Source organism: Ambystoma mexicanum, chromosome 3q, assembly GCF_040938575.1.
Source record: "Ambystoma mexicanum isolate Mex_15411 chromosome 3q, UKY_AmexF1_1, whole genome shotgun sequence".
NCBI lineage: Eukaryota > Metazoa > Chordata > Amphibia > Caudata > Ambystomatidae > Ambystoma > Ambystoma mexicanum.
This window is the reverse complement of record NC_090926.1, coordinates 1,204,015,167-1,204,041,105: the sequence shown is the minus strand read 5'-3', so window position 1 is coordinate 1,204,041,105 and position 25,939 is coordinate 1,204,015,167. Positions and strand designations below refer to the sequence as shown.

At 46.4% G+C, this 25,939-nt stretch overlaps 1 protein-coding gene across 3 annotated transcripts in view; it reads right to left on the bottom strand.

Annotated features, from left to right (window-relative positions):
• LOC138447751 (intercellular adhesion molecule 4-like) overlaps positions 1-25,939 on the bottom strand; it is a 190,425-nt gene that overhangs the window by 83,790 nt on the left and 80,696 nt on the right. For all 3 annotated transcript variants that reach the window (XM_069604064.1, XM_069604065.1, XM_069604066.1), the window contains exon 2: positions 14,515-14,790. In XM_069604064.1, the coding sequence (XP_069460165.1) occupies positions 14,515-14,790 (276 nt within the window). The remainder of the gene's footprint in view (positions 1-14,514; positions 14,791-25,939) is intronic.

The window sequence follows — 25,939 nt, the reverse complement described above, 5'->3', positions numbered from 1 at the left end:
TCCTGGCACCTTGGCTCTCAATGTTTGGTCCAACTCTTAGAGGCTCAATATCCTTGCATAACAGGACATAGCCGAGTGTGGGGCAGTATTCTGGAGGGCTCAAGCAAGTTCAGTGGCTGGGAGCAATAGGGGAGAACATGTAATGTTGGTTCTACCACAGTTACTGGCTGGTGAGACTATGGGCCTCATTGCATCATTTCAAGTTTGCCAGTTCGGAAACAATGGTACCGGTAAGCTTGCCGGTACCGTTGTTTTCGGAACAGCAAACTACGAGTGGGTCACCCGCTTGCCGACATTGACGGATGCACCGGCACTGTTGCACACAGTGCCGGTGCATCCGTCCTCCTGGTTCCCGTTGAGTCCAATGGGACTCGAATGGGAATGGGAATTTTCTTTTTCCGGCGCCCTGCCGTAGGGATCCACAGGGCCGTAATGCCCCGGTAAGTCCCCATTGCCGGGCACTGGAACAAAAATGAGTTTGGTGGCAGCCGTGCCGTTTTTACCGGCACAGCTACTGCCAGAATCATAATGAGGCCCTATGTCTGCCTGTCAAATCAAGTGATACGAGACTGGGGGAGGGCCAGTGCAGCAATAATGCAATTCTATGGGCCTCATTACAACTCAGGCGGTCCGGAAATAACGGTGGCGGTAAACCCGCCGCCATCGTTGTTTCCGGACCGCCTGATCCCAACTCCTGCAGTCGGGAGGTGATGTTCCCGCCAGGTCTGACCTGGTCTGACGTGGATTTGGATAGCGTTCAAAGTTCCAGGAAGGATCCAGGAGGGGTCGAGTGAAGACTAAACCAGGAATGGCCAAAAAATGGCTTGCGCAGCTCCGCGGAAGTGGAGGTAGCGAAGGGCCGCTCAGGAGGAGGATACCAGGAATGGGGTAAGAAAAGAGTTCAGGATAATGCCTAAATAGTAATGATGGCAAAACGAGGTCAAGGGAACTAGGTAAACAACTTGCCGGGATGAGGAGTACAGACAAGCGTAGCGCTGAGCCACGCCGAGCCGCTGGGTGTAACTATATTCAAGGAAGCATGAGACAGCATCAGAAAGTCTAGACTGTGTGCTTCCCACGGCGTCGACCATGTTAGGAGGGAACGAGTTGCTACAATCAATGTCTAAGGAACCAGACCGTCCAGAAAGGTCGGAATCGACGATTCATGACAGCATGCCCCCTTCTAAACTCTGATCCTCCAGGCTTGTCTGGATGGGTCCAATGAAATCGCCATATCAGGCGGGGAGCATTCATGTTGCACAAAAGGCTCCCATGTCTATTCGCTGGGCGGATAACCTTTCCACTCCACCAGATATTGGAGACGGCCTCATCTATATCTTGAGTCACAGATCCTGGAGACTTCAAATTCGATTTGGTTATTGATGAGGAATGGGGGAGGCCGGAGAGCTGACCTGGTTGATTGGTGAAATGGTTTCAATAAGGATGAATGGAAAACAGGATGGATTCTTTTCCAAGATTCCGGTCATCAGAGTCTGAAGGCCACAGGGTTGATGATTTCCATTACAGTGAATGGTCCATAAAAGCATGGTGCCAGCTTGTTGGGCCTCAGATGTCTGGGCAAGTATCGAGAAGAAATCCAGACTTTATCTCCAATAGCATAGGAAGGACCAGGTCGCCGTTTGGTATCAGCATATTTTTTTATGTTCATCCTGGCCTTTTCTAGATGTTCCTTTACATCTTTGTGTTTTGAAACCAATTGTGCAATCCAAGAATCTACCGATGGAGTGAGTGTGGTATGAGGCAAAAGCGTGGGTATAACGGTCAGATGAAACCCTTGATTGCAAAAGAAGGGGCTTGTCTTGGTCGTAGAGTGGTCGGAGTTGTTGTAGGCAAATTCAGCTACTGGACTTAATAACGAAGCAAAGCACCGTAAATACTGTTCAAGGGTTTGATTTACCCTTTCAGTTATGCCATTTGTCTGAGGATGATATCCCGAAGACAAAGCACGTTGAATACCTAACTGCTGACAAGGTTTTTCCAGAACCTGGAGATATATTGAAGTCCACGGTCTGAAATTATCTTCGTAGGTAGACCATGTAATCGAAAGATGTGTGTAACAAAAATCCCTGCCATTTCTTGTGCCGAAGATAACTTGAACAGAGGAGTTAAATGGGCCATGTGAGAAAACAGGTCATTAGTAACCATTATGGTGGTATGACCTTTGGAAGGAGGAAGATCCACGATATAATCTGTGGCGAGTGGGAGGCCACCAGGGGGCGCACAGGCAATGGCAGCCTGAAACTCGCGCTCCGCCAACGGCCAGGTCGAACTGGAGATTGAGCCCCCCCGGAGACCCCTCCGCTGAGAACGAAGGAACCGACACGGGCAGTTAACCCCCGGGGCCCCCACCGAGAAAAACAGCGGTTTCGGTATCCCCCCGGAAGGCTCATATCCAGTGCCGCGGCCTCGGTGGCAAAACCGCCTCCGGAGAGTTGGGCGGGGGAGGAGCCGTAGGACGCCTAATCCAGAGGCCTACCTCCGCGCCGTGACTGGAGCCCCACGCGAGAGGCCAGAAGAACAGCGAAGCTATCTCCCGCTGCTGACCGAGTTCAACACCTGCAGGCACGGCGACGACCCTCTCCTGCGGCCCCCGATTGGGCGGAGTGAACCGCTGAGGACCCGCGGGGGAGGGGTCCTTCCCGCCTTTCCCTGGGCCCGACGACCACCACCACCACAGGCGGATCAGAGCATCGCCCCCCCGGAGGGAACGAGGCACCCCCCCCTCCTGGAGTGCGCAGAGGACCCCCGAAGACCCCCGCTCTGGGTGTGAGGCCCCCGCCTGAGGCTGGCGGGGTGTGAGCCCGCCTGACAGCATTTGCTCGAGCACCCGGGAGGCCCGGGGAGGGGGGAGCGAGTTATCAGTGGACCCGCCAGGTGACTCTGTAGCCCCCGCAGGAGCGAGGCACACTTAACGGTAAGCTGGGCAAGCGGATGGGTTGGCAGAGGAAGCTACAAAAATACCGTTACTAAGAATCCAGGCCCCGCGCTCTCAGCCCGCCCCACTACAGTGCAATGGCCCAGTCTGAAGCCTCGGCACCCTCGGCGGAGGCAATGGAAAGGGGCTTTGCCTCCATTTTACAGGAGATAAGAGACATGCGCTCGGACTTTGCCCAAAAGTTCGATAAAATGGGCCAAAGAATAGACAAAGTGGAGGATAGGCTCCTTCAGGTGGAATCTAACGAGTCATCCTCAGCGACTTTGGAGGTGGAGATGGACATGAGGTTATCCGCCCTTGAAAGACGGGAGGAGGAGAGGTCGAGACAAATGGACGACTTTGAAAACAGGGATTGGAGAAACAACCTCAGATTCTTTGGGGTTTCTGAGGCAGAGGGGGAGACGGAGAGAGAGGTCACCCGAGTGGTGCGAGACATTATAGCCCTCCTCTTCGAAGAGGAGATGACCACTGAACTCATATTTGACCGGGTGCACAGAGCGGGAGGACGGGCGGGAGGACCTCGATCGATTCTGGTCCGGTTCCACTATTACGCTGACAAGATCGGGTGCTGGAGGCCACCAGAAAAGCTCAGGAAGTCACATATAATAATTCCCAGGTCTCCATCTTCCAGGACCTCTCCGCATATACGTTAGCCAAGCGCAGGATGTGCTGCCCCCTCACACACCTGTTAAAAGAGAAGGGGGTATGATACAGATGGGGCTACCCCTTCTCTCTAACCTTCGAATACCTGGGCCAGCGGACGACGTTGACCACCAAAGAGGATATCAAGGGTGCCATCCAGGACTACGTGACGGACCCGGCCCCTCGGAGGGGGCCAACGGGACCCGACCTGGGTAGAGCGAAAGGCCAGGCCCCGTCGAGCGAAAGGATGAAGAAATCCGGCCCAAGGAAATTCAGGAAGATGAACACTCCCTCCCCGGCAAAGGAGGGAGAACGGAATGACTCAGAGGGATGAGCGCAGGGTATCCCGGCCGAGTTCGGCATGGGAGCTCGGACCACGGGGACGTGAAATGGGGCATGACCACCTGGTGGTCTGGAAACGAGAAACTGCAGTCTAAATAGTGCCCTGAATCCCCGGGCAATGCAAGTAAGGCGGGGCCGACCGGGGGGGACGGAGGGAGGGGGGGGGTCAAGAAAATAGGTGCTTGTGAAAAGATTGCCTGGCCGTAGAAGGCGGGCAGGTGGTCTGGCCAAAATGCCAGAAATGGCGGAACTATCTAGCTGAACGCCGGGCTGGGCGGAGGGGGTGTACGAATCAGTTGGGGTTCGTTTGTTGGGGAAAGGGTCTAGGGGGCAGTTGGGGGAAGGCCCTGAAAGTGTCCAAAAGATTAAACAAGGGGAGCAAGAAGGGAGTAATGATGCAATGACAGTGGCTAATAGAGAGGAAAACACAGATCATGGTTGATGCCCTGGGTGTGGGCACCCTCAACGTGCGGGGGCTGAACACCCCCATGAAGAGATCCCTGGTCCATAGGGAGTTCAGGAGGGTGAATCTTGACCTGCTCTTTCTGCAGGAGACACACTGGGCAAAAGGAAAAGAGCCCAGAATGCGAGGGGGCAGAATTGGAGAAGTCTTTCATGCCTCCCACAAGGCCAAAAAAAGAGGGGTGACCATATTGGTGGCAAGGGATACAGTCTTTGAAAAGGAGGCCATCCAGAGAGACCCCGAAGGTCGGGACTTGATGGTGCGGGGTTCCTTGCAGGGGTCCCCCTTGACACTAGCAGTAGTGTATTGTCCTAACGAAGGCCAGGCCCAATTCTGGGAGGAGATAGGGGACAAATTGAGACTGTTCGTTCAGTGCCCACTGGTGGTGGGGGGAGACTTCAACATGGTCCTAGACCCGACTATTGATAGAAGACGGGTTGGCCCCCAGCACCTCAGACACACAGATGACCAATCTCCAGAGATACATTTCTCGACCTTCTCTCTGCTCGAAAACCCTCTGGCTCTCCCCTTGACTTCTACCCCGTCTCAGTCCTCAAAGAAATATTCTCATCCACCTGCACAGGAGAGTACGCAAGAACCATCCTAAATGACTCCCTCAGCTCTCAGATCTTTCCCGATGCCTTCAAAACTGCACATGTCAAGCCTCTTCTAAAGAAAACATCCCTCAACCCCCTTTGCCCCAAAAATGACTGCCCCATCTCTAACACCAGATTCCTTGCAAAACTCATCGACCGAACGGCATACTTCCAACTAAACGCCTTTGTCGAATCCAACAACCTCTTTGACCCCGTCCAATCAGGCTTCAGACCACGTCACAGAACCGAAACTACTCTGGTCTCAATCTGGGACAATCTCAAAATCACAGGTGACTCTGCAGGATGCGCAGCACTAATTCTCCTAGACCTCTCTGCAGCTTTCGACATAATGAACCACTCAAACCTTCTTGACCACTTCCACTTCCTAGGAATCTGTGGAAACTCTGGATCGCCTCCTTCCTTAACAACAGGAAACAAATAACCCTCCTCTCCACTTTTGCCTCAGCCGCTCGTCCAGTTAATACTGGAGTACCACAAGGCGCATGTCTATCAGCCGTCCTATTCAAACTCAAACTCTATATGTCCACCCTTCCTGGAATCATCCGCACGCACAATATCCTGTGCTACAACTACGCCGATGATACACAATTCATCCTAAAACTTCTCAACTCAGACTCCAACTCTCAGCCCGACCTCGCAGCCTGCCTCCTCGCCATCGACCGTTGGATGACTAGAAACCACCTCCTCCTAAAATACACTAAAACTGAAATCATGGTGTGCGGAAACATAGAGCTTCTCCCCCGTCCACTACCTTGGCCCCCATCCATGGGCCAACCGCCCACCCCCTCTGCCACAGTAAAAAATCTTAAATGCATTATGGACTCTGACCTAACCCTCTCTCGTCAAATCAACAACGTATCTAAGTCCTGTCATTACCATTTCAAAATTTACCTTGGAGTCCCCAGCATACACCTAAATAAACTGCAAAGAACGCAAAATGCTGCTGCCAAAATGCTACTAGCGCATGGTCCAAGAGACCACACCTCTCCAGCTCTCAAAACCCTCCACTGGCTCCCAGTTGGATGAAGAGCCACTTTCAAGACCCAGTGCATCACTCATCGTGCAGTGCACAAAACCGGCCCTCTATAACTGCAAGACAAGCTAAAACCTTATCTCCCACCCCGCACCCTAAGATCAAGCTCCGCCCTCCTTTTAGTGATCCCAACCACCATCTCCTTCAGGATTGGAGGATCCTCCTTCTCAGCATTGGCCCCTACTCTGTGGAACTCGCTTCAACCTCACATCCGACACACCTAAGACTATTTGTCATTCCGCAAATTACTAAAAATATGACTCTTCCCATAACACCAATGACCACCCTAAAGATAAGTCTGAATCCCCCAAAAAACAATGACGAATCACACAATGAGACTATCTACCTGGTGCTAAAAGACCTCTAATCCTACCCACAGGATAGGATGGAATGGATGGACTGGATAGAATGGATGGAGTGAATGGGGTGGATGGAGTGGATGTATGTGGATGGAGTGGATGTAAGTGGATGGAGTGGATCGAATTGGATGGAGTGGATGGAACGAATGGATGGAGTGGATGGAATTGGATGGAGTGGATGGAATTGGATGGAATTGGATTGAGTGTATGTAGTGTATGGAGTGGATCAAATGGAATGAGTGGAATGAATGGATTGAATGGATAGTGTGGATGTGTGGATGAAATAGATGGAATGGATAGAGTAGATGGAATTGATGAATGGATAGAGTGGATGGAATTGATGGTGTCAAATGAGTGGATGAAATTAATAGAGCGGATGTAATGGTTAGAGCGAATGGAATGGATAGACTAGATGGAATGGACGGTATGGATGGAGCGGATGAAATGAATAGAGTGGATGGAATAGATGGAATAGATAGAGTGGATGAATATGACAGAGTGGATTTAATGGATAGAGTGGATGTAATGGATAGAGTGGACGGAACAGATAGAGTGGATAAAGTAGATGGAATGATTGACTGGACGGAATAGATAGAGTGGATTGTGTGGACGGAATGGATAGAGCTGACGGAATGGATAGAGTGGACCAAATGAATAGAGTGGACGGAATGGATAGAGTTGATGGAATGGATAGAGTTGATGGAATGGATGAAACGAATAGAGCGGATGGAATGGATAGAGCGGATAGAATGGATGGAGCGGATGGAGTGGACGAAGCGGATGGAGTGGATGAAATGGATGAAATGAATAGAGTGGATGGAATAGACGGAATGGATAGAGTGGACGAAAATGATGGAGTGGACGGAATGGATGGAGTGGACAGAATGGACGGAGTGGACGTAATGGATGGAATGGATAGAGTGGATGGACTGAATATAGTGGATGGAATGGACAGAATGGATGGAATGGACAGAGTGGATGGAATGGATAGAGCGGATGAAATGCAAATGTAAATGTTAACTTGCCCCACACGTGTATGATTGTGTACCCTGCTTTCCTGTTCCCCATGCTGTTGCTATATAGCCATATCCCCCTCCTATCACTGTAAACCCTGTCCCCTGTCTCTATTTGCCCATGTATCGCTCTGATCATTGTCACCCTGTTTCACGTGCCTGGTCTCGGGCGCTTTAAATATAACCATCATATCACATCACCATGCTTACCCTCTACTAAATACTCCATCATTCAACTAGAACACAGCTATACTTCTGACTTATTTGGCCTGGCTGTCCACATACAAACACGACCCCATGAACACATAATCACCCAATAAAACGCAGCTAGCCAAGCACATTCCAGCTAATTGCTCACATATGCGTCCTTCAGGCCTAACGCAGCCAGAGCCCGGTCTGGGTGTCCACCCACCAGACTGCACACATCTAACTGATATCTACAGCACCACACCTAACGCTAGGATGCAGCTACCATCCAGAAATTACATCAGCTGCACACATATCTGGTGCACCCACGCACCCTATGACACTATCTATCTCTACTGACCAGAACTACGGTCCTCGAGGGTGTTCAACCTAGCAGCGCTTTGAGGTCATACTAATGATGTATAGAGCGCTATATAAATGCCAAGTCACATAACATAACATGGTTGTGGGATTTACCAATATTGCAGGGTTATTCAGTTTATATAAACCCCCCAACCAAGGCCTTGTGGGGCCCGGCCAGCAGCGGGTTTACTACTTGCATTGAAAAATAACAGAGACTTTTATGTAATTGGGGAGAACTGTCCATCACCTCTGATACAGGTGCTGTTAGTCTGTATAGGTGTCACGACGGCTAGCAAGGTTCCCTTTCCCTCCAGTTCCCCCGCCATTGTTTGTAGTCCCTCCCGACCCCATGCCCGGTTCCGGGATTCACCTGTGCCCTCCTCGCTTACTTTGCCATCACCTAGACTCCAGCGTGCTGCTACCCGCTCGCTGCAATACCCGTTTCGGTGGCGACTCCCATGGCGATTGAAGGATCGGCTTCGTGCCGTCACACTTCCGCATACCAGGAATGCTTCCCGCTCTCATAACATGGCTGCGGTTCACGTGACCCAAAAGATACGCACACGTGCTGTACCCGCACATCACGTGACCGGAACCTGCGGATCACGTGTCCGAAAGGGAAGAGAAGTGCCAGTATTTAAACGGCCGCGTCGGTCCAACCGATGCTTCACAGCTGTTTAATTTTGGACACTGTCCGGCGCTACGTACCTGATTTCTTGATCATCTGGATATCGACCTTGGACTGCCTCACGGATTGGTTTTGGATCTCCCTGGTTTTTGTCTTCTGCATTGCCTATCACGGATCACGGACTGCTTCTTGGACTCCCGCTTGCTTTATCCCTTGGCACTATGTTTACTTGGTTCTTGTTCAGGACTCTGACAACGGGTGGGTCCGGCCCATTAAACCCACATCTGGCCTTCCTGCACTTCCCTCGAAGTAAGGAGGGCCCTTGGAGAATCCCGGAAACCCCCATAGATATACAGGAGTACCTCACCGTTCCAGTGGGTAAGACCGTTCCAGTTGTTTGTGTTTGGCTAGTGGTTGTTGTTAGGCGCATAACTTAACCGGTGCTTTCTTTGCAGTGGTCCGGAGTTCGGAGGGTCTGCGGTTCCGGAGGAAGAAGATCTCCCACCTGTGGCCTCAAGGGTTGCACAGGGAGTGTATTTTGTTCCTCCCTGTGTGGCACTTGTGGATAGAGGACTCTCCTGACTACACGACAGTCAAGACACAACAATAGGACCTGTTGAACAAAAAAGCCAGAGGTTAATTATTATCCTAAATTTATACTGTAATGTTGCCTCGTCACCTGTGGAGGGATTCGTAAGAACAGCCCATGCTATAATCAAGGAAGCTATGGAAACAAGGGCCAAGTTGGATGTTCTACTCTGTGGAGAGCTTAATATCAATTGCTTTGATGATAGAGCGTCATTGATAACAGAATCCTATAACAACGCACCCTCCTTAGTCATAAGAGGGCTCTCTTGGAGAACGAATTGGAGGAAAAAAATATTCATATCGCCAACGGCCATGTTGAAGGGGACATCCCGGCCCAAGTCACTTGGAGGAGAGCAAAGGAGGCAAAGACACTCGATTACCTATTCACTTCTGAAATTATTTACGCTCATTTGTGTAATTTGCAGATATGGATGTCGAACTTTAGTGATCATGGTATTTTGTCTATAACCATCAAGAGATGGGCTGGGGTGAAGACAACAAAGGGGCATGATGCTCCCCAAGTAGAAACAGGTCATAATAGACTCAAAATGTGCAAGGATGCAGTGGGAGAGTTGGAGAAGGGTACACACCTTATAGCCTTTAAGGAGTCTGAGGGGAGAGTTCCCTGCCCAGAATTTTGTAAAACATCACTCCTTTATTTGGGAGGTAGCCTTAAGAAAGAAAGAGCTGAAAAGAAAAATTAGAACCATCTTAAAAGAAGATCCTAAGTGAAATCTCAGTGAAAAAATGTAAACAGGAATATAAAAACTGCCTTATAGGACACAAGTGGACCTTACATCAACGAGATGCTGAAATCATGCTGCACATAGTCTCAGCAAAAAATACTTCCGAAATGTGGAGGTTGCTTAATAATTCAACTGCCCCACAGACGTCTTTGATCTCCAATGCAGTGCCGCCTGAGGTTTGGTGGAATTACTTTAGTGCCCTGTTTGCCTCAGATGATGACATAAAGGAGGAAGAATGAATGTCAGAGAGTGCATGGTCTTTTTCAACATAGAGGTGCAATATTGAGAATCTTATTAAAACCATGAGTAAATCAAGGGCGGCAGGGCCTGATGGTATTACCAACTGTATATTAAAGAAATATCTGGAACAATGGTCCAGTTTGATGGACGATCTGCTCATGAAAATCAAGAGTACAAAGACCATTGCCGACTCATGGTGCTCTTCGGTCATTATTCCCATATTTAAATGGGCGAGAGGTCTAATCCAGGTAATTATAGGCCATCGCCCTTTTGGATGTTATGGGTAAGATTTTCAGAGATTTAATGTTGAGGGCCTTCTTGGATTGGAGTGTGAAGACGGGAAGATACGACCAATGGCAGGTCGTCAAAGGTATAGGGACAACCCTAAATCTCTTCTTAATTAATTTGATAAAATCAAGAGTCAAGCAAAAAAGACACCTAGCATCAATCGATCTCACCCAGGCGTTTGATACTATCGAGAAATCGAAGCTTTGGAGGAAGTTAAGGGACTGCGACTGCCCTCAGATATCAGAGAAGCACTGACTGTGCTGTATTCGAATACTAGTTTATAGGTTAGGCTGGACAAAACTGGCCACCTTTCAGAGCCTATAAAAACATCAAAAGGCCTAACACAGGGGTGCACATTAGCTCTAGCTATGTTTAACCAATTCACCTCTTACATTTCCACTGCATTTGAGAATATTAGATGGTCCCTTCCCCCCCAGGATTGCGGGGGAGCCGTCGAGCCGCTTGCTTTATGCGGACTACCTAATCCTCTTGGATCAGACACAAGTGGGACTGCAAAGACAGTTGAATGCCCTGGCCGTTTATGTTAATGCAAACGGACTAAACGTAAATGTTGCAAAATCGAGAATTTTGATCCTGGGGGGCAGAACTGGTCAGAAGATCTCCACTAAAGCTTCATGGTTTCTAAAGGGGGAAAAAAAAGCATTGAAGTTCCTACCATCATCTATCCAGAGATGTGTGTAAACAACAGTGCAGTGGACGTGCAAAGAGAGGTGGTTTTAAGATCTGAGATCAGAAACCTGGCCTCTCAAGCACGGTTAATTCAATTCAAACTCTGCACGTTCTCCTATCCTGACTTATGGAGCGGAAGCTACGTTTACCCTCTCAGCATCAGTATGGCCTAAACTGGTGGGCCTATTTTGGAGATCGGTGTCGTTGTTGCCTTATTGCTTACCCATCCAGTTAATAAGAGAAGAGTTGGGCTGGTCCTCAATAAATTCAACTACCTTGTGGAAAACCCTAGCCTTCTACCGTAACTGCTTGTTTGGAACCCCAGGGGTTGGCTTCAAAGTGTTCAATAAAGTGTTACAGCACAATACCGAAGTGGTCCTTACGACATGGAAAAAACCTAAATATCTTGCCTTGCGATTCTGCAGGACTTAAGTACATCGGAAGATACTTTAATGAGGAACCTGGGAAAAGTGAAACAGAAATTATTCAATCAAGACTGGATCAACACTTGGGAAAACGTGAGAAAAATGAAACTTTATGGTCATAACGGGCTGTAGACTGTGTAAAGATCAGTAGGAAACATTGTTCCATCTGACATTAAGGTGTCCGGTGTTGAAATTGCAAAGATCCAAGTGGCTGGGCAAATTCCTTTTGCAACTAACCACATTGTCAGTCGATTAATTCTACTTCAAGGTGGCCGAGTTTCGGTAACATTGGTTTGACTATCATTCCTGAAGGAAGTGTTTTTGCTAATGGACAATACGCCAGAATCCTAGTTGACCAGTATATTTTGTATGTCTGTGATGCAAGTTTTGTATTAATAAAATGTTAATGATGGGGGCCAGGAACCCCTGTGAAGTTGCTTCGAAATTTCATTTAATTTCATTTCTTACTTTATTTTTTAAATTTCATTTCTTATTTCATTTCTTATTTTATTTCTTATTTCTTTTCTTTCTTAAGTCTTGCCGTTCACATGGTTTGATAAATAGCTGTAAATACATAAAAAGCTGTAAGGTTTAATTTTTAAACCAAATTGCTGATAAATAAATAAAAAAAAAAGATTTCTGAGTTCTTTCAGGTTTGCAGTTTTCCAGCTTCTCCTGGTGGTGGTTGTTTGTCCTTTGTGAATCGGGAGTTGATGCATTGGTGAGTTAATAGTGAAGGAACTCATTAGATGCTGACTCCATATTACCAAAATGCAAGGGGAGGAGGGTCCCCTTGCGTCAAAGGTGTGGCCTGCAGTATGAGTCGCTCCTTTAACCATTTGTTTAAGGTAAACGCTGGCCAACTAGAAGCTCAATGTTTTCAGAGCTGATTCTGTTTGCTCTTTGAACCAAATGTGAGAGTCTCCAAGAGTTGTTAGATGTTTGCATTGTATCACTTGGTTAGCAATTATGTCTGCAAGGTTTTCTGTGACGTCGGGTTGTATGATGGTGGCCTATAAATAAGTAGGAATTAAAGGTTGGCTTGATGGTTGAGTGTGAGGTGGATTAAGAGTCCATCACATTCTGGGATGTCCATGTGCTGTGTAGTCGAGATACAGAGTGCCTTGTGGGCCATGGTGAAACCTCCTCCTCTTTTGCCAGGCCAGTCGACTTGGATGAATTTGAAATTGTCAGGGATCGATTTGTGTGCAATTACATTCACCTGAGAACCAGGTTGCTCTTTCACTGAGAATTTTGCGGATCTCCTTCCTGTGTTTGCAGGTGGAGCGGGTGTTCATCAGGCTGCAGTGTATCATGGAGAATGCTCCTGGATCCTTTGTCACCGTCATTGTGTGCCTGGTGTCGGCTTCATGGTCCATGTGGGAGCCGGGGTTTGAGATGACATGCGATAGACTGGTTGTGGGAGTAGGCAGCTGCATCAGGTCTGATGTTTCGTTGACAAACAGGTCCAGTAGATTGTTGGTTGCGGTTCAAGTGAGAATGTGGCAGCGGGGTGCTCTGTGGTGGTAAAAGGTGGGTATTGGTTAGAGGTTCTTCTTAGGGTCATGTGGTCTTCGGCATCAATGTTCTGAAGGACAAAGATCTGAAATTGGTTTCTAGCATTGTATTCTTGACTGAGTTGCGTGCGCGTTTGGCTGTGGGGGGGTTCCAAGGTTCCGGTTCTTGTCCTCATGTACCTACTTTCTTGCTTTGTTTCCCCAGGAGTGCTCCATGAAGGGAATGGGAAGCACTGGTAACTAAAAAGTACACGGGAAACAAAGCAGGTATTGGGTCTGGCTTGTAGTCTGTCTCCCCAGCCAAATGTGGGTCATTGTTGCTGGGTATTGTACATGCAAGCCGGGAGGTGGTCGGTTGGGTGGTAATTTTTGTATTGATGGGGTTTCTGTTGCTTGGTTCCCGTCTGACTCTGCTGTTGTTCCAGTGGCGTCCCATTGTTACTGTACTCTTAGGGTTGAGATTTTAAAGAGGCCAACAATCTTTAGCTATAATCAGGTATCTTGAGTGCAGCCTGCAGTTATAGGCTTGGATCCCAGTCTTGTCAACTCAGGCCTTTATCTTTCTGAGGCTAATAAACTGAGGACCATCACATTTGTTAAGCATAATAACTGATGGAGCAGCACCTAGAGTTGGAAGAATCTGTTATTAAGTCCTATATAAAAACGCAGTATCTTTATTATCTCAAGGCAATGAATTTACGAACAGTTGCATATTACAAAATACAGGTAAACCGATGTAAAATGGGTGCAACAAAGTGGAAATGCATGAAGGAAAAAATGCAAATACACGGATTGGCAATTTCATGCAGTCCAGGAGTCTGTACATTTTGGATCTCCAGATGTTTTGGACTACAACTACCATCAGCCCTAGGCAGCATAGACAATCATGAGGGATTATCAGAGTCATAGTCTAAAACATCTGGAGAGCTGCAGGTTGCAGACCTCTTATACAGTCAATACTGACATAGTTTCACATTTACCCACATAGATTTATTGTCAGTACCAGTCAGAGAATCAACATGTGTCTACCCCTACTGCATGTGGCGCGGGTCTGCTTCAGGAAGAGATCATGTAGTACTACACAATTTGGAAGTGATTGTCATGGCTGAAGATAAATCAAGTCATAGCTAATTTCTTGTTCAGGGAAAAAAATCTAATTTCCTACGCCAAGAAATAACTCTCAAAAGGGGTTTAGAAAAAATGTTTTTACTTATGATAGAAAAGAAGCAATTAACTAAGTGACATGCAGATGATGGTTACTCTTTCTCATAGACAGACTCACGCTTACTGAGCTGAGTTCCTGAAAACAAGCACACAGCTACAATTAGGTTGCATTTAAAACACCTTTTCCCAACAATATACTTTGCAAAGGCTATTCTGCACTTGACACATGACACAAAATAGAGCCTATCACCTACCATATGCTCTGATGGTTACACTGGTGATTCTTGCTTGTCCAGCTTCAACGAGAAAACATTTTGGCAAAGAGACCCACTCATTGATGTCAGTGAGGTTTGTTGAGATCCATTGAGGGCCCGTCATCCTTCCAGACTTCTTTAAGGAGGTCTCCCAGCCTAGTGTCCCTATGGCGGAGTGACACATCGTGGTGCAGTTAATGAAAATGGAGCCACCGTATGCAACGTAAACTGGATTTGGCGCTGAGATCACTGGGGAACATGGACTTGGCGTGGTCTCTGAGGAAAGACAGAGGAGAATGATGAGACCTCCCTCCACCACTGCAACGTGTCTCCCCTGTCTTCATGATCATTGGCAACACTCTTTTATCCACCTAGGGCAATGTACAGTTTGTGAAATACAAACATTGTAATCAGAATGTTAACCTAACCACAACCAGAAGATGTCTCACCAACTAGTCCCCGGGGATCTGTCATCCAGGTGGCCAGGACACGGCTATTGCTTTTGGACCAAGTTCCTGGGGGTGGACCAGAGTGGGAGGATCACCTAGGTGAGGGGTCTTCGGGGAGTGGGAGTGGGACACCGGATGGTGAGAAGTGGTATCCCTTTCCCTGTAACACCTTTACTCCATCCTACCAGATAGGATATTTAGGAACACTTCACCCTCCTCCCCCTTTACAACACAAACACTTTCTCACGGATAGCCAGCAATTACTGACCATCACACACACCTGACTTTTGTTTAAGCTTCTCCACATGTATTAAAGGTGGAACACGAGAGCACCCTATGAGTGAGGCAAGGCACACAAGGAAACAGCAGTTCCGAGATGGCAGTTTAATGAGAGAAGAAAGATAGCAAGACAGAATGGGGTCACAAGGAGGGAAGTTCCCTTGACCTTTTTGACAAGGAACCGTTACTTTCCTGAAACCTTGAGAATAGAAAGTGTAAGACCAGTAAGGCTGAAGAATCCTGCTTTGTTTGTCGGAGATACCCGGGGCCCTCCCGCGTCAATAATCAAGGCAGGGAGAAATGCCAGCCGCTGTGGTACTGTCCGTGGCCCCAAGAACAAAGTAGCATCAGTGAAATCAACACAGCCGGTTAGTTGGGAAAACCGATACAAGACCAGTCTGTTTGAAAGCCAAGGTTGCAAGAGGCAACATTGTATGGCGAGCCCTGGAACGAACATTGTTTAAAACGTGTGTGATAACCGATGCAAGTAAAGTTGAACTGCTGATGAGTGATTGAACTTTGAAACCAAGATACAATACCTTTGAAAGAGTGGTCCTGCACCGCGTTTGTGCTCAATCAAAGGTCTCTGTAAGGTATCCAGCTGGGAGGTGGCAAAAGTGAAAAAGTTGTAAAGAATTGTGAATCGAAGTGGTCCTGCGACGGGTCAAGCAAAATCCTGCGCACAATTGAAAGTCTTTGATGTTGAAACAGTAAAGTTAGTTTTTAACAAAGTAGATAAAGTTGGTCCCAGCCCAGCAGAGGGAGAACCATTGAAAGCTTTGTGTTAAAGTGGGTCTCAGCCAGGGACAGGGGGACCCAGGGTGAAGCGAAAATCATCGAAGAATTTGTACATATGAAGTCCTAAGAAGAAAGGAGCTTTGATGTTTGTCGTGTTACATCAGGCCCTCTGGAATAAGAGACTTTGAATGGCAAAAAGACTTTAAGACAGAAGGCCATGATGTTGAACTTTTCAACTGCACCCTCGTGCTAAAGAAACCAGAGACTGTGCTAAGCTCGAGTGTGCCGCCTAGTCCTGTGCTAAAAACATTGGGGAAGGGAAGCCAACCACTTGAATATCCTGACATATTTCTTGAACACTTTTCTTTTGCAGAACATTGTTTCCCACACTATTTGTATTTAGATGATTGACAATATGTTTATTAGTATAGACTCTTTTATTTTGACAAGACACCACTAGGACTGTGTTATTATTATTCGATGGTCGTAGCTTGCTCCCTCTTTTAGATTTAGGATTAGATAAGCATTTTTCAAACCCACATGAAGTTCAATAAACACCATTGAACTGTGGTCACATTGTGTCTGTCTTACCGTTTGATACCATGCCTTCCTTACACCTCTAACTGTATCCAAAATATGAGCCAACACCTGTGCATAGTAACTGTCACATTTGCAATCATTAACTAAGAAGGCGAGTCATATTATATCTTTGTCAGAAGACAGCCTTTCGAGAAATGAATGCACATTGTAAAGAAGAGACAGTGAACAGAATAGCAAAAGAGGGCACTTATGAGATTATAGCCCCCTTTAAAAATGTGTAACCCTCGATGTCATCACCAACAAGACGACTCTTAACTGTCATAGACCTGGAAATAGCCATAAGCTCCTCTATCATATATTAACATTGTTAGTCCACTTATTACAGGGCTCTGCAACCTTTGGCTCTCCATATGCTCACAACTTGAGCCCCTAGACCTCAAGGCAGGACATTTTCCACTGCTAACGAGGCGCAACGATCATCACGGGAGGCACTGCAGGACCACGCTCAGCTCTCCTGCAGTTGCAAGATCACCACACAGAATACCCTACACCGTACATCAACCAGGACACCAAGCACCAAACCTCGGGAGTTCCAGCTCTCATAACCAAAACAGTCAAGTGTAAGGGAGACCTGCTTTACCTGGCCTGAGAAGAAGGCTGTTACCCTCTTACAGCCGAAACGTCTTATGTCATCGTGCCCTGACCCCACTCCTTCAGACCGATGACCTGAATCTACAATACCACCTTTATGTTGACGTCCCACCTGTCACCACTGGACATGTAATGGTATTGAAATATGTACTTAATATTTGGAATACATGTGTTCTCTTTTTATACAACTTACAAAAGTTGGTGACAAGGTGGATTCTCTATGTTTCTTTGTTTAATTTTCCATTATCCACATTGAATTACCAATGCCTAAACATGTGGCCTAATTAATAAAGGACACTGCACTTGTTTTTCCAGTATTTGGATTTGTACTTTCCTCCAATGATGCATACTTATGTAGATGTATTAACCTTGATATGGAGATGTGTTAGAACTGTTACTACGATAATTCACTGTAGTATAAATGTATGAGGACAGGACTACCCCCTGTACAAAATATCAACGTAGCCTTCACGTCCTGCCCGACTACAGGCTATCCCTTATGTTACAAAGAGCTGTCTTTCCTCAGCATTCTGCTTTTGGATCTCTACATTGCCCCTTCAACTTCTGTGCCTGCCAAACAGCTTTGGCCTGTCCAGCCCTATCCTTTACCCTCCACCCCATTGATGAGGCAGCCTCCCCACTTTGAAATGAGCAGCACTTGCTAATTTTGCAAGATACATGCCAACACTTCACTGAGCCTCACCCCAGCAGGAGAGGAGCCAGAAGCCCTGTCGCCAAGCGATTTAAAAGTGCAGGAGATTCAAGCCTTTTTTCCCCTTCATTGTCTGCTGCCCCCATAAAAATACATGCAGAATATCTAAGGGGGACTAATTAAACTCCTGCCCCGTGGTTCAAGGTTTATGTTCTTGTGTACAGAGTTATAGAGGAGCTCAGAAGCAGGATCCAGACCAGTGCCGACTCTAAATTAAGTGGAAGGAAAATGTATTTTTGTATGTTCATGTATTATGTATGTATGAATGCATGTGTTTGATGTGTGGGTGAATGGGTGCGTTTGAACGAGCGAGTGAATGATGTATGCATGCTGTTTGAATGCTAGAATATGTGTTTGAATGAGAGTTGGAATGCTGTTTGAATGCATGAATGTGTGTGTTGAGCAAATAAATGCTGTGTAAATGCTGTTTTCATGCATGAATGTGTGTTTGAATGAGCAAGTAACTGCTGTTTGAATGTTGTTTGAATGCGTGACTGTGTTTGAATGAGTGAGTAAATGCTGTGTGAATGCTGCGTGAATGTGTGTTTGAATTAGTGAATAAATATGGGTAAGCTTGTGTGGGGTTCGTGCCAGCCTGGGAGGCTGACCTTTATTACTGGGCACCTATGATACAGTATCATAAATAACTAGTAAAAATGTCATGCCACAGTAAGAAATGGCTAGACTTACTACACCAAAATGCCAGTCTAGCCACATAACACTTATCATACTTGCTTTAATAGCATGATAAAGCAAGCATGATACGTGTTATTACCTGGCTACACCATGCGACGCACCAGAGTAAAGAGATGGACACAAAGTTAGTGGTTTTTCAAGTAGTTTTATTGAAATCATAAGGGGGTTGAGAAAAAGGTCTCAATATCCCTAACTCTATGGGGGTTATCCCTCCCTCAACACAACTAACTAATGGACCAGCCATTGTCAAGATGTCCAAAATAAATATATCCTCTGTCCTGTGTCCAAAAACCTATTCCGACCCTCACACTCAAATCCTACAAAACTACTTTACATAGGCTGCTTTCCTGCAGCTGTTTTTCTTACGAGGACCATCCTTTTTTTTATTTTTTTTATTTTTATTTTTACATTGCATATAGCCGACTTGGGCTTTTACAAGAAACAAGATAAAAAATACTTGATTTTCTACACGTATAAGAAGAAAGGAGACCAATTCTCTTTTGGCAAATTTTTTCAGTATTACTTATACTTTGCTGATCCTGTCCATTGCTGCTTTTAAGATCTTTACTGCGGCAATTGTCCATCGAGTGTTGTCACCCGAAATAAGGCGCCCCCACCAGGCGTCTTCCTGATGCATGTCGCAGTCCGAAAACAGCGGGAGAAGGTATGCCGCTCTAACTTCCCGGATGGCCGGACGCTGCATCAAAAGATGGCGCACCGATTCCAACTGGTTTATATCTTTACACAGTCTACATGTACCAGTTATTAAAGCGGATCTCATGAGTATGCAAAAGGTTTAAGCATGCTTGCATTAAGAAACTTCTTAAACCTTTATCTGGGAAGTTTACCACATCGGCCATTTTTCTTCTCTTTTTCTAGGGAAAGGTGGAAGGTGGGCCAATAGTTTAGTAGATGCAGCCTTTTCTAAAGTCTTGATCCAGTCCGCCACGTCCATCTTATTCTTTACTCTCTGGGGATTGTAAATGAGTGTTTCTTCTGTACATGCTAGACTGTCTGGCTGTTGTATCCTTTCTTCTATCCACTGGTTTAGCTCCTGACAGGTCCCTTTATGGTTTTCCTGAGATGGTAATCGGTATATCTGCGGGCTATCAGGGGTCAACATCTTTCTGTACAATTGCATTTTGTTGTGGTCTACCATTGCTGCCAGCGAGAGTAGGCCTAATTCCCGGTGTATTGCTGAAATAGATACTGAGTTTGGGAAACCCAAAACTGTACGCCATAAGTAGCCCTCCATTTTCGGCCAGAAGGCATCCAGGGTTGTTAAACTGGCCTCCATACCATAGACAATTGTCGGAATGACTTTTGTTTGGGAAATTGAATCACAGGGAGTAATGAAAATCTCCCAAACTTTTTGTCTAATACTTTTTACTTGCGTCGTCAGATTTCGGATTTTGACCCAAAGAGCTGCCTGCATTTTGATGTCAGTTTTTGAACAATCGATAATGATCCCCAAATATATTAAGACTGTTTCGATTTTTGTTCCCTCCAGAAACCACAACGGTTTAAAGTTCTTTTTTCGGGCTTTCTCCAAGGTTAGGATTTCTAACTTATATTTATCTCCAAGTTGTTCTGCTTGGTGTATAAAAGTAAAGAATCTAGCTGCCGTTGCAGTCCGACTGGAGTCTGGTCCATTAAGATTACTTTTTCGGCATACAATAATCACGATATTGGTATGTCGCTGATCTTTGGAGGGAAATACCGAGTTTCTGGTATGCAGTCTTCATAATCGCCTAAAAAGGCGATAAACAGGGCGGGCGCCAAAAGACAGCCCTGTTTGACGCCCTGAATGATGGACTTTCAGCCGATAATCGCCCTTGTCGACTTAAGTGTACTCGCATACTTGTGTCAGTGTGCAGGGCCTTTAGGGGGCCCAAAATAGTCAAAGGGCATTTCCAGATTTTAAGTTTCTCCCAGAGCTTTGCACGGTCTACCCGGTCAAAGGAATGTGTTAAATCCACAAATGCAAGGAACACCCTTGGGGCCCCAGCTCAGACCTTGTTTTTCAGAATACTTAGAAGCAGAATGTTTACTACAGTATTTGTGCCCTTCCGGAACCCTGTTTGAAAAGGATCGGCACAGGGCGACATTTTTGCCCATGCTTGAAATTTGACAAGGAGGAGTGAGGCAAAAACCTTTCCGATTGTATCCAGTAGCGCTATTGGTCGGTAGTTGTTAGGATCTTCTCTATTACCTTGAAGATAGGTACAACTACCGCCGTCGTACATGAAGTAGGTATTTTTTTTTAATCACGGCACCAGACAAAAACCTCGATGATAAAAGGTAACCACAACTCCGGATGTGACTTCAGATCCAAATTAGTCAGTCCATCTGGGCCCGGAGCTCTAGATGGTTTCAAATTCTTGATCACTTTCCCAATATCTTCAGAATCCGCCAGATCGATCCAGGGAGCCTGACTTGAGTCGTGGTTGAAAAGCTGCGTGGAAGGTTCAATGGAGGCAAAAAGGGACAAAAAGTGCTTGACCCACTTTTCCTCCGATACTGAGTTAGCTAATTGTTCATCTACAGACGAGCTTCCAGGTCTAATCATTTTCCAGAAGTCCTTTGTCTTCTTATTTTTGATGACCCAAAGCATTTGTTCACAGTCTTGCTGGTACAGGGAAAGACGATGGAACTTTACCCATGACTTATACTTTTTTAATTAGGTCGTCAGTTGTGCTTTTGCTTCCGGGGTGGGGGATTTTGTTTAACACTCTTAAGTTTTCTCCAGGTCTTCCTTCGGTCCACCAATAATCTATCGTAATTGTGTTTAGACAGAGGGCCTTTATTTGATGTTGGTATGGACTTTTGACAATATTTAAGTAAGAGTGGTTGATAATCCACCAAACGCGACTCACCTTCACCAATGGTTGACCAGGATTGAATGATATAATTGTCTGGCAGAAGTCGCAGATGACTTTGCTGCTGATCAGGAACAACAGAATAGCTCCAAGCAGAGCGATTGGGAGAGCCTAGCAGCCATGACATTGCGAGAAGGTTGTGGTCACTTTTATCTTTTTGACACACTTCAAAGGTGGAAATAAAAGGTAGTAAGCTCTCTGAGACAAAAATATAGTCCAGAGTGGCCGAAGAAGCACCTCTCTCCCAAGTAGGTATTCGGGGAGCAACTTTGCTGATACTAGAAGCGTTGTGGAAGTTTCTTGAGTCCATCGTTCTTATCTAGGCCTTGCCCCTCTCATCGACCTGCAGACCTGGAACAGTTTGTAAGGACGTCTCATCAGAAGTGGGACATTTAGCATTTAAGTCCCCACAAACAACCATTTTGGAAGTCTGATGGACGCTACGAAGATTGTCAATTAGTTTAGTCACTAGTAAAGAGAATGCTTCCACTGTTATTCTCTGAGGATTCCAATAGAGAATCACAATAGCAAAGTTCATCTTTGTCCGCTTTTTTTAAGGACTTTTGCCATTGCTCCAAGAAAGGAGGATCGCCAAATGGCTGTATGATTCAGAGATTTTTTTTTTCAGTAGTGATCCCAGACCCTGATCTTATTGCCAAAAGCAAACATGATGAGGGTCTCCCAAACAGGCCTTTAGTTGCTGGAGCAAACGTGATTTCGTAACAGTCTGGTGCTGGTTTGTCCATGAGCCATGTCTCTTGGAAACATAAGATATAAAAAGTTCCAAGGTCAAAGCCTCCTGGCAGAGTTAAGTGGAGGTGGCCTCTAGTATTCCAGGAGCCCATCTTCAACAGTGCTGGTGGCTGATTGGCAGGTATACTGTACTGTTCCACCCCGCTCCCTGAGGACAGCAACCATGGTTGCTACTTCCTTGTTTGTTTCTGCAAGGCTTTCGGCAGCCAGGACCAAATGCCTCTGCGTGGACCAGACGCTTGATCTTCACTTGATGAAGTCATTGATGAAGATGATATCTTTCTGTCTTGTCTGCTTCGTGTCGGTGTTCTTGGCTTCCTACAGGTAGTACTCGGATTGGTGTTTCGGTCTAGAAATAGGGGGGATTTCTCTATGGGACCGGACCTTTTGTATTGTTGTTCAGATCTGACAGAGGATCTAGTAGTCGTTCTTTGGTCCTGGTCTAGGTTTTGCGAGAGGATCTATCTCTTTGTTTCATAGCCGGGCGGATATATTTGCCCGCTCTGTAGTTTTTATATAGATCCTCTGTGCGAGAAACATAGTGGACCATTCTTTTTTCAGCAGGTCTTTCCTCGAATCCTTCATTTTTTTCCTAGTTCCGTTAACCTAAAGCCTCTGGTTTGGAGATCGCTGTGAATCTCAGGGTGAAGAGTTTGAATCGCCTTTGATTTAATGTGTAGATACGCGTTTGCTTTGTGATCACGGTGGTAAGGTTCAATCAATGTGAAATCCTCAGTTTTCAGCGATCTTAAATTGGTAATTTTTGCAAGAAGGTTAAGCACAGTCTTCTGATTTAGTACAAATTCCTCCCTTGAAGAGTGAATTTGCTCCAATTTAAACATTTTTTTTTAAAAATTTTTAAATTTCTTTTATTGATTTTATGCAAACAAAACAACAAAAACCAAACAAGCCGCATAGTCATAATAGTTCCATTACACATCAAGTTATCTTAATCACTGCTCCCACTACCCCTCCCTCCCCCCGTGAGCCTATTTGTGAATCTCATTCAATGTTTGGCACATGCTGCCGGGTTTCGTTCTCTTCGGAGTCTGTTGGATCTGATATTACTCCAAACAATTCTGCTATTAGCATTTTCCAATCCCGCAGGGTGCCCGCCTCCCCCTCATCAGCCCGGCTACTCACTTCTTGCCATGCCTCCGTTTCAGCCTCCGCCCATTTCTGCAAGTCCTTCCACCATACATCCACCTTAGGTGTGTGGCATTTCTTCCACCCCATGGCGATCCTACGTTTCGCAAGCACATATGCCAGATTTCTCAGTTTCTCAATATGCTTGAGTTTCCGTGGCCTAGGGAACCTGCCCAGTAGGCAGGCCCAGGCCGTTTCTGTGACAAGAGTAACCCCTTTATCAGCCAGTTTCTGCGCCACTTCTCCCCAAAAACACCTAATGATCGGGCACGACCAAAACATATGTGTCATGTCAGCATTTTCCAGGTTACATTTAGGACACACTTGTCTTCCAGCGTTTCGGAACTTAGATATCCTCAAGGGGGTCATGTATGCCCTATGCGTTACATACAGCTGTATTTGTTTTAATCTGGCATTTCTAAACACTTTTTTGTGGTAGCCCAGGGCACGCTCCCACACCCCATCCTCCATCGGGGCCCCCACTTCCACCTCCCAGTCCAGTCTCAGATGTGTCGCTCCAATTTAAACATTCTTGTCAGCTTTTGGCTGGTCGAATCTTTATCGAGGGTTTGCTTTGGCTAGGAATGGTTCGTAGTCTGCAAATCTGTATGAGAAGCTTTTGAACCAGAAGGGGTGGATTGGGCCAATCTCTGAGTGGGGTTGGTTTCATTTCTATGAATCTTATTCAAGATTATGCCGTTTATTGGTGTCACTCGTTCTGGAGTTCCATCTTTAGGCGCTTGTTGTCTTCGAGGAGCGCTTACTCTTGGAGATTCCCTATTACTTGATGTCGATCTTTGGGTCTTCCTATTTAAGGAGCCCTTATGAAGACCTTCAGAATTGTCTTCAATGTCAGAAGTTGAAAGGTGTTTTGGTTCTTTCAGGTCCTTTAAGCCATTCAATTTGTCAGATAGTGGAATCCGATCTTGACTGGAATCACTTGTATCCAAATGGACTGTTAGGTTCACAAGATCTTCCCTTGACATAAAATCTTCCACTGTGGTTGGTGAAGTCACCAAATTGACGATCTCCGAATCGGAGTTTGAAGAGTTTCTGGATCTGTTGTCTGCCGTCAAAGAATGGTTTTGTGTCAAAATGAGCTGTGGACCCCCCAGCGTTGGTTTCGCCATGGCGGGAGTTGGTCTTCTTGCTGAGGATGTTAATACTTTCGATTTTGGTCGATAGGCGGGATCTTATGCCTGGTTTTTGAGAAGTTTCTTCGTCTACCTCTCGATTTCCATTGCATTGGATACCTCTAGAAATCTGTCTAGATTTAAACAGCTTGGGAATAGTAATGTCTGTTGCTGGTAGAGAGTGCACGTTAGGGACTAATGCTGTCGAAGTCACATTTTGCGTTAAAGACCGCTGGTTTTGGGTACTCTTGAGATCAGATATTTTTTGTCCCAATTGAGATTTGTACTCTGCCGATTTTTGCTCCGTTGCAGTAATATATCCTCTCCACCATCCTTCTTCTGAACTCTCTGATGTGTTAGGGGAACAATCCTTTGCATGGCCACGGTTATGCCAGGGGAATAAGCCCTTGCCTGGTCTTAGTGGTGCCATGGGAACAAGCCCTTCCCTGGTCTTAGTGGTGCCAGGGGAACAAGCCCTTCCCTGGTCTTAGTGGTGCCAGGGGAACACGCTCGTCCGTGGTCTTAGAGGTGCCAGGGGAACAAGCCCTTCCGTGGTTTTAGTGGTGTCAGAGGAACACGCCCTTCCGTGGTCTTAGTGGTGTCAGAGGAACACTTGTCTTCCCTAGAGTTTTCCTTGTGATGGTGAGGACTACTTCAAGGTGACTCTTCAGCTGTTCCTCTGTATCTAAACGGCTTGGGTCGCTCTTTAGTTTAATGATGTACATTCCTCTTCCCATGCACTAGGGTGAGGAAGTCTAGCCCTAACTTCCAATCTGCCTGGTTTGTCTGGAGCAAATTCGGTTGTGTCCCTACCCATTTTATTTTCCCTCCCCCACTGGGACGGGTTTGTTTAGGAAGCACTTCAAATGATGGTAGGAACAGTCCCCCTCTTAGCCGTCATCTCGTTGTGTTCTTTCGCTATCCGCTGCTTGGTAAAGAATGCTTTACACGTTCTACTGCTTTGACTCCTCTACAGTTTAGGGCTCCTGCTCCCTCCCGCTCGCAAGTCCCGTTTAACCCCCAAATACCTGGTTTCATCGTGCATCTGTTTTCAGGACCCGGGAAATTGGGGAAGAGCTCCACACCTCTTCAGCTCGGCAGTGACCCTGCATAGAACGCTGAATCGGGAAAAGGATTTCTCTTTCCTTTATCACAGGTTGGCTTTCCCATCTCCTCTTTCTTGGTTTCCCATTTTCCCTCGCGTAGTGGTTTCCCACTATTCCTCTATCTGCCGGTGCTGGCACTAGTTGAAAGATGCCGCACAGCAAATACTTGGTTGAGGCCTCACCCACGGCTTCTGCAGCAAAGACAATCTTTCCTTCTCCTCAGTACTGGTGGGCCTGGGTTCTTCTCGGCTTACCCTGGCTCTCCTCCGGCCAGCTGTTCTCGGCCTCTCTGGTGTCCTCGAAGCCGAAAGGGTACCTCTCCTCCAAGCCCTGGTTTCTGCCA